Source organism: Erpetoichthys calabaricus, chromosome 9, assembly GCF_900747795.2.
Source record: "Erpetoichthys calabaricus chromosome 9, fErpCal1.3, whole genome shotgun sequence".
Lineage (NCBI taxonomy): Eukaryota > Metazoa > Chordata > Cladistia > Polypteriformes > Polypteridae > Erpetoichthys > Erpetoichthys calabaricus.
In genome coordinates this window covers 76,665,181-76,678,390 of record NC_041402.2, presented here as the reverse complement: position 1 = coordinate 76,678,390, position 13,210 = coordinate 76,665,181, and the positions used below count along the sequence as shown (strand labels likewise).

General features: G+C 37.8%; 1 protein-coding gene across 2 annotated transcripts in view; it reads right to left on the bottom strand.

The window, feature by feature from the left end:
* Nucleotides 1-13,210, bottom strand: part of phlpp2 (PH domain and leucine rich repeat protein phosphatase 2) — a 213,412-nt gene that overhangs the window by 132,117 nt on the left and 68,085 nt on the right. For both annotated transcript variants that reach the window (XR_007935807.1, XM_028809782.2), the window contains exon 2: nucleotides 12,428-12,723. Coding sequence is in view for 1 of the 2 variants with exons in the window: in XM_028809782.2 (XP_028665615.2) it covers nucleotides 12,428-12,723 (296 nt within the window). In the remaining variant the exon portion in view is untranslated. The remainder of the gene's footprint in view (nucleotides 1-12,427; nucleotides 12,724-13,210) is intronic.

Here is a 13,210-nt window from a genome sequence, read left to right as displayed (position 1 = left end):
CTGTATGTTGTGAAAATGCTATTAAACAGCATGTCATTGCAAAAGAACCTGAAAGCAATTCAAGATGTATTTGCAGCTCACAGGATATGTACAATTTAGTTATAAACTAAATTTATGGCAAAGATTTGCCTCTGGCAAGTTTATGTCATCTTTGTCTCAATACAATTGACCATCTTATAATAATTCACGACAATAGTACATGGTGTTGCATACTGAATTAGTCTACACAAAATCAAAAGCACACCATTGTTAAATAAGGAAAAAAAACAAAGAGAAATGAAGGCTCTTGTCAAGCTATATAATATCCTGCTTTCAGTTTCCTTTTTAATGAATACTTCTCTCATTTCACATTTTCATTCTTGTACTAATGTGTCACAGTTAAAATAACTACAGTAAAAGGCATATATTCATCAAACGTATCCCAATTATGTAAATGTACTAAGTGAAAAAAAATTCTAATTCCATTAAGGAAACAATGGTTTAGAAAAAAAAAATAAGCATGTTCAGGGAAGAAAATTATTTTTTGTGCCTGACATTGATGCCATGCAAGGCCACACATTTGTATTGTCATATAAAGGAGGTAACCAAGCAATGACAGATGTTCAGGATGCTAGTGCTACAACTACTTCATACCATGAATGATTCAAAGATTCATGTCAACAAATTTGGCATCTTTGAGTTTGACAGAAGCTGAACAGTTTGTCTTTGGTAAAATGGTTGTACATTATAGGAAGTTTACCATTGGGAGAGACCAAGAAAAAATTGCTGCAGAAGTGGCAAATTGAGTAACAGAACCTCAAAATACTTAAATTACTCTCTAGAAATTGGACCATAAACAGAATACTAACAAATGCGAGACTGTACCAACATTGCCTATCACATTTGCAACCAATGGTTCACAAGCAACAACTCCAGTTGTAAAAACATTTGGCTAGAAAACCCTAAAGTGCCATGAACAAAAGTAAACCCAACTACAGCAAAAAGTCTTGCTTCTCCATAAAGGCTTATTTTACATGGAGGTACTTCAGGCAAAAGTAAAGGTCAGACTTCAATTTCATTCTTAAATTACCCATCACTAGAAGAAGAATAGTGATAGTTTGGAGTAGGGATGTCACAATACCAGACAGTGAAATTTCACAATACTTGATACCTTTCAGTACCACAGCAAAAACAGAAATCCCATTCAATGGATTTTAATTAAAGTATATTAATTTCATAAATTGATAAGTATTGTGCCTTTTTCTGTAATACAATATAAAATATATAAATACTAACAGTAACTACAGCTTTAAAATACTAGTGAATCCATTAAGTGGTTACCCAACCATCATTTAAGTATTGGCAAGGATTGAATTTTAATGTGTGGCAGAGATGGAGTCCCATCCTCCAGCCCAAGTGTAACAACAAATGGGGTTTACAATCTTGGGGGGAGTTTCATAAGAGGTTTTTTAAAGAGATGATATAAATAATGTACTACCTGATTTATCCTAAGAAGTGAGCAGATTTTACATTTACTATCTGATATCTTCTGTCCCATAACTGAAAACTCCTGCTTAAAAATCAATAGTAAATACAGTATAAAAGTTTTAAACATGTACTGTTACATTAGCAAATTTCAAGATCCACATTACTAACCGAGAAATGAGTAAACCGGATGGACGCAGGGGACATCCGGCAATGGGCCGTGGCCGCAAAAAGACGTACTGCGCAGGCGCCCCACAAATCTCTCCCCCCCCCCCCCCCCCCCCCCCAAGCAACAGGAACCGGATGGAATGCAATGTAAAATAAGAAATGAGGCATCGCGCACTCAAAAAAGCAGTCAGACCACAGAAAAAAGGAGTCAGACGCCGTTGCACACGAAACGGGACACACAAAGAGGAGGATTCAACAAGCCCCTAGCACACAAAAAAAAAGAAGCCGCGAGCACCACACAAAGCCCATTGGACACGAAACGGGACAGACTACGGCCATAACACACGAAACGTACACAAAAACGACGATTCAGACCATCGACCACAGTAACATAAATAAAAAATGACACACAAAGCGCCATTTCTAAATGAACCGTCCGTATTAAACATACGTCATCTCAACACGTTCACACTATGCAGCATAGGTGGATCTCATTACAATAAGGCACTATTAACCGTTCAACCGCAGAAAAGGCTCCATATTAACAGTGAGTGCGATCCTCCTTATTACTTATCCATATTTCTAACGCTGAAGAACAAACAATTCATGAATTCACGATCACGGGTACAAAACGATACGGCTCGAGTAATGGGACCAAACACATGAACCCGCATGAAAAAAAACAATACACGTCGGCTCCAACGCGCTTCTGAAACTCTGGAAGAAAAAATGTCTCGGCTCCAAAAACGCAAAGCTCAACTAACACAGTTACAGAAACGAACCCAAATGGACAGACACACTGAACGTGGACACATGCAGCGCGTGTCTCACAGTACTGCATCGAAACAGGCACGGGTTCAAAACGAAACACCTCCCGTCTCAGACATACAGAAACGGCAGCGAAGGGACAAAATAAATAAATGCAGACGTCTACACCGCGCATCTGGACTGCCGGAAAACAAGCACGCAAGGCTCCAAAAAGAGAAAACTCAACTGACCGACATACAAAAACGGGCAAGGCTCAATACAAACAATGCACGCCGTAAACTACAACGGGCTTCTCACACAGCACAGGCAAATCGATTACACGTCCAAAACAACACGTCCCAAATAATGGACATACAACGACGCGACTCTCAAACGGCACAAGCAAAAGATACACGTCACAGACATCAACGATAGACACCTGCTAAACGCTTGCGCCAGTTAGCTGACAACGCGTTCAATAATGAGTCCACTATTCAGGAAAATTTCCATTGGGATTAATGAATGTCATTTGCAATCTTTGTCATTCACTTAACTTCCCTGAAGGAAACAACTGCCTAATACAAGGTAAAGGATTTACACACGTTGTTGTCAAATAGGGTCAAATTAGACTGCCTCCTTTACATTCATATCCTGAATATCTACAGAACCTTCTAACTAACGATGTACCTGAAAGTGAAAACTTTATGAACTGCATTAGATCCTACAAATCGGTATCCACTAGTAACAGGAACAGTGGGCACTTGCACGACATCCGTCTTGGCAAAACCTGGTTAATTATTGATAAATTGTGCAGTGGCATCCAGTCACTTACTCGACACCATTCATAAACTTCTACACAACATTGATGAATTAATAATATTCCCTTTGGAGGAAAAGGTACTTTTATTAGGAGGAGATTTTAGACCAGTTGGCTTAACTGATTGTTCCACATGGCCATGCCGCTCACTCTATTGTTCAGCTGCACCCTTAAAATACGTAGACCAATGGGCATTGCTTTCAAAAGATACAGTTAGTACAAAACATGCGATGTCCAGATCCAGATCATAACAATTGGTTATTACAACTGGGAGATGGTACACTCACAAATACAGATGGACTTCACCCAGATATTATTACAATTCCTCAAGCCTTTATCTGCGACGACTTAGTTACAGACAGATTTGGAACAGCAATCTCATTAGACCAAATGCCCCTTTTAACACAACGCACTATATTATGTCCAAAAAATATTAATGTGGAAAACATAAATACCCAAGTCATTCCATTACTTCCTGGAGAGACACAACTCTTTCTAAGCTCTGACAAACTTGACTCTGATCACGACAATAACCATCTTCATTGACCTTACAAGTTCTGACCTGGAATTACCTTTTACACTTAAACGGCGTGTACAAAGAAATTTTCCAATAACCCTTTACACTGTGCCACACACTTTATTGTTTGCTTTCTATTTGCATCATCTACACCTTCACACTATTCTATATCTCATTCATACATCACGCTCTTTGTCATTCCCAACACCAGGGGTTGGCGAGCGAAGCGAGCAGGGGGCAGAGCCCCCTAGTAACTCCAGAATTCCAATTAAACCAAGTCTTTAAAGCTATTTTTGTAACAACATGCTTTTAAAGTCTTGTTCGTCAATGAAACAATTGGTTAGGTTTGTAACATTTGCTATTGAAAGATTTATATTTGCATCATTAGCTAGTTAAAAAATACTTATAAAGAGTAATATTTAACACATTACTCAAATTAATTCAAATTTCAAATGTCAGAAACTCATGGTGCTTTAATTTTCCAAATCTGCCCCTCCTTTTTTACATTTGTCCCAACTTTAAAGCTTCCTGTGTGAAATCAAACTTGTCAGTATTTCTCTAATCCTTTATTTCAGAACTCCTGTTGAAAGTCTTTGTTTTGATGTTTTCAAGGTTTCTTGCATGAGTGATTACAGTTTGCTGTTGCCTATGCCTGTGTACAAATCCAGAATTTGAAAATTATTTGGACTGTCATTACCTGTACTCAATAAATGTATAATTGTGAGACAACATTACATTCTACAATGTACTATTCAAATATATGACATATGCTTTCACTTACAGGTTACACCAGAGCTTATTAAATTTTTTTCTTGCAACCCAATATTGCCCATCTTAGTGTCTTTCTTTCACCTTTGGAGAATCTCCACCTATCGACCAAGTAGGAGAGTGGGTTTGTCCTTGGAGAATCCCTAGCGATTAAAATAGAATCACCACTGATCGTCATTGCAATGTCATAATTGACAGTTATACTTGTGTATGATTTGCCTTCAAAGGACAAACGAATGACAGAAATTCAGTGTTTACAGATTCGTGTTTAGCAATGAAGTATTCAGTTTTGATTGTTATACTAACTGTGAGTGTCAGAGATCAGGCGTCTCTGTCAGCACAGTGCATGTTTTTCTTACAGGGAGATTGTGCCTTGTCCTTTAATGCATTGAAGCTCTAAATTATATTTTTTGGTGTTAACAAATGGAGCAACTCATGTCATTGCCGGTGCACACAAGTCAACTAGTCACTTTTTTTGAATCTGATGTCAATGTTTTCTTGCTACAACTGTTGTTTGTGTTGCCAGTCCTCCCACATCCCATACTCTTAAATGCATAACTGTTAATGCAAGTTTCAGGTGTGTGAGAGTGGCAACCTTGGTGTTTTATTAAAGAGTAAAGATGGGTTAGGGACAAGAATTACAGTAAAATCGCTCCTACTGTTTTACAATAGACAACCAAATATGTTAAAGCCCTAATATCAGCTGTCAGGCGAAGGGGTCTGGAATTGTACAGGCAATCTTTAAGAGATCCAACGTCACCACTGCCTCCATGTCTCTAATCCTTGTGCATGGAAAAAGAAGACATTCAACCAGACAGTCCTACCAGATTTGGATCTAGACACTGTACCGCCATCTGTTAAAAATATCATATCACACAAAACTGAAGTGACTGTTTATGGAAGATAAAGAAATATATAATTTGAATGTGTCTTCTACTCCAAATCAAAAATGAAAAACATTTATATTTCTGATTTTTGTTTTTTAGTAATTCACTCACAAAATAATATACCAATTATAGGAAATGTTAAATTATGTGACATAATTTATGACACATTTTTAACAGATTCAAAAGATATGTTTTTTTTTAAATTACAGTCAGAAAAAGATAGTGTTTTATTTTTAAATAAGTAAACCTTGTCCTCCTTTTCTTTTTAAGTTGGCTTACACATGAGCAAGCCTTTGTATTTCTTGAGATTCAAGGCTCTTTTCATTAGATGAGTTTCTAGCCAGTTCTTTTCACACTTGATTGAGCCTTCACTTCATTCTGCTTGTAAATCTTGTTAGCAGACTGAGTGCTGGGATCAGAGTAAGAGATTTAGAATGCAAAACTAATGTATTACGGTCACAAGTACTTTGAAAATACATGAGCTTACTGTAGTAAAATGCATAAAAATAATCCAGTGTAACTTTAATAATCATTCACTTTTTCAAATTGCATTTTTTGCATCTCAAGGCTTGTATAATGCCTGAACATATCTTTACAGCACTGAGCATAAAGAAGAAACCAATCTTGGACGCATTTTTAGTCCATCAGAGAACACTTTGTGCTATGTGTGTATTCATTATAATCATAATGGGCAAAAGAAAAAAAAAGGCAGATTAGATTGCCTCTAAATAACAGGCTTCCATGCTGGACTGAATTGTACATTAATTGTGCTTTAGTTCACAAACAACTGACAGGATGCGTACTAAACATCATGTGCCCTTAGATTTTTCTCCTGTTCTGTGATCCTGCTTCCTATATGTATGTTCTAGGAATCTATGACAAAAGTAATACTGTTCAGTGATTGCTTGTTCTGGAAAGTCTCCTGCAGCTAATTAGAACATCTTTTGTTCCTGCCTTTTAATCTGTCATAAAAGAATCCTCTTTAATAAAATCCCTTTGTGCGTCCAGGTGTCCGTGTGTGTGTGTCTTCTGGTGAAGTGTGCATGCGCGGGGCACGGTGTGATGCGCGATATTACTGTCAGAGAAAGTTAGAGGCGTTTTACGGAAATACAAACCAATATTATTGCGAGAGGAAATTAAAGGTACACAATACAGTGACACATATTACAGCCACAAACAAGCCAGTATTAGTGTCAGAGGAGATTAAAGGCATATTACTGACGCGCACGCCTGTATTACCGCCAGAGAAAATTAAAGGTATATTATGGACGTACAAGCCAGCGGACGTACAAGACAGTATTACTGTCACAGAAAATTAAAGACACACAATACACGGCGGCAGCCCATGAAGAACAGTCAACTCAGCAAGTAAACATCAACAAAAGAAAGGCTGAAAGAAAGAAAAATACGACCAACAAAAAGAATGAGGTCAAAGTTCCTTGCCATTTAATACAGACTGTTCCTACTAATGTTATGCACTACTGTTCTAGCGCCCGTTATTGTAACGGGCTAAATGACTAGTGTCTTAATAAAGTTCCAGAAGACTTGGCTGATCGATCAAGTTCAATGGTCCTACTTTTCTTGTATCATCCCATGTATATCTGCATGTATGTCTCATGTCTCTCCTGAAAATAAATCTTATTTCTAGCAGTAAACACATTGTATAACAGTGTTTTAGTCAATGGAATTAGCAGGCCATCTTACCTGCTGTGGGGTTTCCATGATTAAAATGCAACAACAATTTAGAATGAGAAACTGGAGAGCAGTAGCATTTTAAAATGATCAATTTGGAAACATTCTTGGCTAACTTGATAGATAGATAGATAGATAGATAGATAGATAGATAGATAGATAGATAGATAGATAGATAGATAGATAGATAGATAGATAGATAGATAGATAATTAATCCCAAGGGGAAATTCACATACTCCAGCAGCAGCATATTGATAAAAACAATATTAAAATTAAAGAGTGATAAAAATGGAAGTATAACAGACAATAACTTTGTATAATGTTACCGTTTACCCCCCCCCAAGTGGAATTGAAGAGTCGCATAGTGTAGGGAAGGAACGATCTCCTCAGTCTGTCAGTGGAACAGGACAGTGACAGCAGTCTATCGCTGAAACTGCTCCTCTGTCTGGAGATGATACTGCTTAGTGGATGCAGTGGATTCTCCATTATTGACAGGAGCCTGCTCTGCGCCCGTCGCTCTGCCACAGATGTCAAACTGTCCAACTCCGTGCCTACAATAGAACCTGCCTTCCTCACCAGTTTGTCCTGGCGTGAGGCGTCCCTCTTCTTTATGCTGCCTCCCCAGCACACCACCGCATAGAAGAGGGCGCTTGCCACAACCGTTTGATAGAATATCTGCAGCATCTTATTGCAGATGTTGAAGGACGCCAGCCTTCTTAGGAAGTATAGCCGGCTCTGTCCTCTCTTGCACAGAGCATCAGTATTGGCAGTCCAGTCCAGTTTATCATCCAGCTGCACTCCCAGGTATTTATAGGTCTGTACCCTCTGCACACAGTCACCTCTGATAATCACGGGGTCCGTGAGGGGCCTGGGCCTCCTAAAATCCACCACCAGCTCCTTGGTTTATACTTTGGTATGATACTAAAACATTCTCTTTCCCCAGTTTGTTTGGAAGACTCGTATCAATTTGCTTACAGAGCAAACAGAACTACAGAGGATGCCATCTCTCTTGCTCTGCACATAGCCCAGATTCATCTTGATAGACAGGGCACATACACAAGGATGCTATTTGTAGACTATAGCTCTGCTTTCAATACTGTTGTCCTCTGCCAGCTCATCCATAAACTACACTAGTTGGGTCTTTGCATACTATACTATGTAAATGGATCCTCAGCTTCCTGTCAGAGCGCCATTAGGTTGTATGGCTGGGCCTTCATCTCTCCTCCACCATATCCCTGAGCATGGGTACACCGCAAGGCTGTGTACTGAGCCCCATCCTATACTCCCTCTTCACTCATGACTGTGTACCTGCATATACCACCAATACCATCATAAAATTTGCAGATGACACAACAATGATTGGGCTAGTTTCCAATAATGATGAATCAGTATACGGTGCGGAGATGAAAAATCTAATGAGATGGTGCTCAGTGAACAACCTGTCCCTCAACACACGGAAGACCAAGGAGCTCATCACTGATTTTAGAAGATCACATGATGAGAATTATGCTCCAATCTTCATCAATGTGGATAGGGTGGAGTGTGTGTCAAGCTTTAGGTTCCTGGGGATACAGATCTCTAGGGACCTTTCATGGACAGCTAACACCATGGCACTGCTGAAGAAGGCACAGCAATGGCTATTTTTCTTAACAATGCTGAAAAAAGCTGGCCTCCCTCGACAGGTGCTGCTGACTTACTATCGCTGCACCGCTGAGAGTATTTTAACCCATTGTATCTGTGTGTGGTACCATAGCTGCATAGTAACTGATCGGAAGGCTCTACAGCGGGTTGTGTCGAGAGCGAAGAGGAATATCAGGATACGGCTTCTGGCCCTAGAGGACACTCATAGCACATGCTGCCTCAGGAAAGCCACCAGCATCTGCATGGATTCCACTTCTCCCATCTGGCAAACACTTACTGTAAGTGCCTTTCCTGTATGGAACTCGAGGCTCAGAAACAATTTCATCCCAAAAACTATATACATACTCAATCAGTCCATCAAGTGCTCCTGGTAGAACAGTTTGTATGTATAATTACAATTATCTTATAATAAACTTGCACTACAACTGTAATATTGCATAACCTGGGCCAGTTTATGAACCATTTGCACCATCTGCACTATATTTACATGTATATTGTACTTATGCTTTCATATTGTATATTTTTTCATTGTTTTTATCATATTACTTCATATTAAAATTACAGTAGTTCATGGAAGAGTTGCATACTGAATCTCATTGTATCATAAAATTACAATTTAATTTAATTCAATTCCAGCATTACTGCTTCTTGAAGGGTTTCCCAAGGTGAACAATAATCACTCTGTTCAGACCTGCAGGAGATGATATGATGGAAGGCACACTTGACACCAACATGTGCAATGATCGGCAGAAAAAAAATCAAAATTCTTACCCAGAATACAATGATATGAGGACATGCTTTTGTTTGCACAGCATGGTCATTTGGCATGAAGGCAAGAAGCTCCTCATTCATTTAAAGGGGTTGCTATAAAAATTGCATCATGATGGCACCAGTGAACCAGTTATCTGTGTGCCAGTGCCAGCTTACACATAATACTTGCATGTTATTTTTTTTTCCTAAAGGTTTGTGCCTTGGTAGCTCAGGAAGTCCTCAGAGTACTGCATGCAGTCTCCAATGGATACACAATTGTTACTTTTTTCAGTCACTTTTCACATGTATTGATACTGTATATACATTTTGTTGTTGTAAAAAAACAATACAGATTCAATACAAAAATAAAACTACCAGCAAGCATTTGCATGCGAATGTTCAAAAATTACCTCAAGAGACTGTTCTAAAACTACAAAAGCTGTTTTTAATCAGTCCTGCAGTGTTCAAATACAGAACAGAGTTGGTGTAAACTGGATGCATGAGTACATATGCTTCACTGAATATGAACAGTGCAAGTTAAGTGAGTGAAAGTGTTTAAAAATCCTTCTGTACAAAACTGAGGGAATTACACCGTTTAGTTCAAGGGATGACCCCTTTGCTCCACCCATGGCACTAGGCATGAGTCCAGCCCATGGGCCTCTAAATGATCATCCTGGGAGTAAAACAAACAAAATGTGTTTGACTTTTACTTTTCTGTAATGTTTCAATGCCATTATTCTTTCATAGCCAGTACTGATATACTGTATGTGCGTGTATAAGTGTTTGACCTTTAGCAAAAGGTATCAAGTCAAAGAACAATTACTCAGAAAATTATTAAAAACAATTCAAAACAACAGTATACTGGGCACAGATGCTCTGGTGCACAAACAATCACAACCATACAGCATAATCCCTTCCTCAAGACACAGGAACAAAACTATACCATAATTCACAGACACAATTTATAGGGAAATTCTAATAAGAATCTCAAATGCTAATACACGGATTCCCAAAAGAGGTCTTTAATGTCATGGGTACCTTCCAGAAAGCCCCTTTACATGCAGAATCTTCAAATTCTCATTTTAAATAATCTTTTAAGCATACATTTTTTGTCTGTTGTTGGACATCTGGTTTAATTAAGTTTTCACTTACTAAGTTCAGCTCTTTTCTTGGCCAGGAGTACTTAAACTTAACTTTGGAGACCGAAAGTGATTTAAGACTTTCATTGCAACCAAACCTGGAAGGTACATTAATACATTGCAGAGAAATCCCCATGCAGACAGACATTCCACATTCAACAGGCCAGTTCATATAACCACCAAAATAAAATAAAAAACACACACATATATGATATCTAGGAGTTAACCAGACAAAACGCATACAGAAGTGGCAAGCAAGCAAAGGCAAGTGACAAGGACCCAGCCTTAATTTGAGGATAGCTTCTATTTTAATTGAATTATTTTCAAAATAAAGATGTGCCATTTTATAGCTTTTTCTTTTGGATTAAAAGCATAAATAATGTGTTTAGCCTGGGTCATTTAATACTGATCTACAATTTATAATAAATGAATTTATAAGTAGGTAAATTGAATGAACAAGCACTGTTGTAACAGCTTCTTAATCTGCTCTGCAAATATTTTGTGGTAATTCATTATTTAAAATAGACAATCGTGAGGTCGTCCCATCAATAAAACTGTCATAAACTTGAATGATTTTTGTCCAGTTTTTTGTAAGAAAAGCCTAACTACAAAATGGTAAGTGGTTGGGGTTCGTGTACCATCAGTTTCACTAGAAAAATAATGGGTAAAGTAAGAAAAGCTCCCATCCATCTAACTAAAAATAAACGATTACTAAAAAGAATGATACTCTCAGGTCTCCAAGCTGGGACTTGTAGCAAGAGTCTTCTGTCACCTAATGTTGGAAAGTTTTCAAGCAAAAACAATAAACTTCAATCTCAAAAACAGATATTTTAGTTGTAACAATATTTTCAAGAACATTTATTTGAGTTTAATCTTGATTATATGCAACCAACAACTATTTCTAAGAACACTTTTATATGTTTTGCGATTGGTGTTAGATACAGAGCAGGCTAAGATGAAACACATATTTATGTCTTGTAAAGACGGTCTCCTGGTTAATTCAGGCCTTACTAAACACATATCTTATTTCAATTTTTTATATAAAATATCAAAGATAAGGGTGCACTGAAACCTGTTAAAACTTTTGGAATTGCAAGTGATTATTAAAATAAAAACAAATAATGAAAACATCAGGATAACAAGCAAACTGTATGCTAAAAGCACTGCACGTAGCACATTAACCCCTGTACAAGAGCTGCAATTTGGACAGTACTGCCTACATCTGCCACTCTATTATGAGCATGTGAAGTATAATTTTGTTATTTTGTTTTTAATTCAATATGATGTTAGCTACATTGAATAGCTGACACATTCCTATAAGAAATGTAAAAAAAATATTTAAAAAGCTGCACAAGTTAAACAGCTACCTAAAACAGGGTCTAAATCTTTTTTAATTTCATAACCACCACAATAATTGCTTACGCCCAAGTACAAAAAAACCTGTCACTCTTGACATTGCAGAATCTTAACTTCAGCTTAGCACCCAGCCAGGTGCTATAGACCTGGTAGCCTTCTGTGTATTCAGCTGCATTACTTGAAAAGAAAAAAACAACATTCAGATGATGTCAGTTGGTTTAATAGTAACTGTGGGCAGCCAGATCTAATGTACACATATGACGAACACAGAGAAAAGTAAACTAGATGAGTCACAGATTTAATAAAAATCTTAATAAAAAATCATGTTTAGTTTCTACTTGGTGAAACTGGCCTACGGTATAAAATCTATAACTTTTAGAAAGCATGTAAAGGAAGAAGTAGTACAGTATATACTCATTTATTCCAGAACTGCATTACAGTTGATCAAACTGATTAAAGTGACTGAAGCTTATATCTTACCTCACAAAATCCCCGTGCATTTGCAGATACAATCCTTCAATATCACTTTGTGCACAAAGTTCTGCTACAGTGCTATCAGTAGTACACAGCACAAGTCGTAAGTCAGACTGTGAAGTGTTTGAGGAGGAGGAGGAGGTGGAAGAAGATGGAACGGTGACTGTTTGTTGTGGTTCTCCACTTCGATATACATATAAGCATCCTCGATGTCGGTCCTCCTTTAGCCAATCACGTTCACGTGAGCCAAACCGGCTTTTCCGCGTCACACAGGACCGGCTTCCATTCCGTTTCATATTGCGCTACAAAGAAAAGGTAAAACAGTGAAAATATTACCACCTAATAACACTTTGGTAGTGTACAGTAGGTTTGCTACTACACCAATTACTTAAATAATTTCATGAAGTAAAAATAGTATATAGCACTATTGCTGCTCATTCACACTTGATACACCAAGGGGGATCAACCACCCACATCCACTGCTTGTGTGTTGTCAGTAAACTTAATATGGTAAAACTGGATCACAAGACAGTAAAGGTTGAGAAATACTGAATTACATGATAGAGATATACCAGACCAACATAAAATTACTAATTAACCTAATATGCATATTTCAGAGGTTGGAGAGAAATAAAAACACAGACACAGAGAAAACAAATACCACATAGAAGGCGAGACTGTGTAGCTAACTGTAAGGAAATTACTTACTGTGCTGCTCTGGCCAGAATGTTTTTCTTAATGACTATTTTGTACTGATCCATAAAAGTTCAGCTCTTAAGTAAACCCACA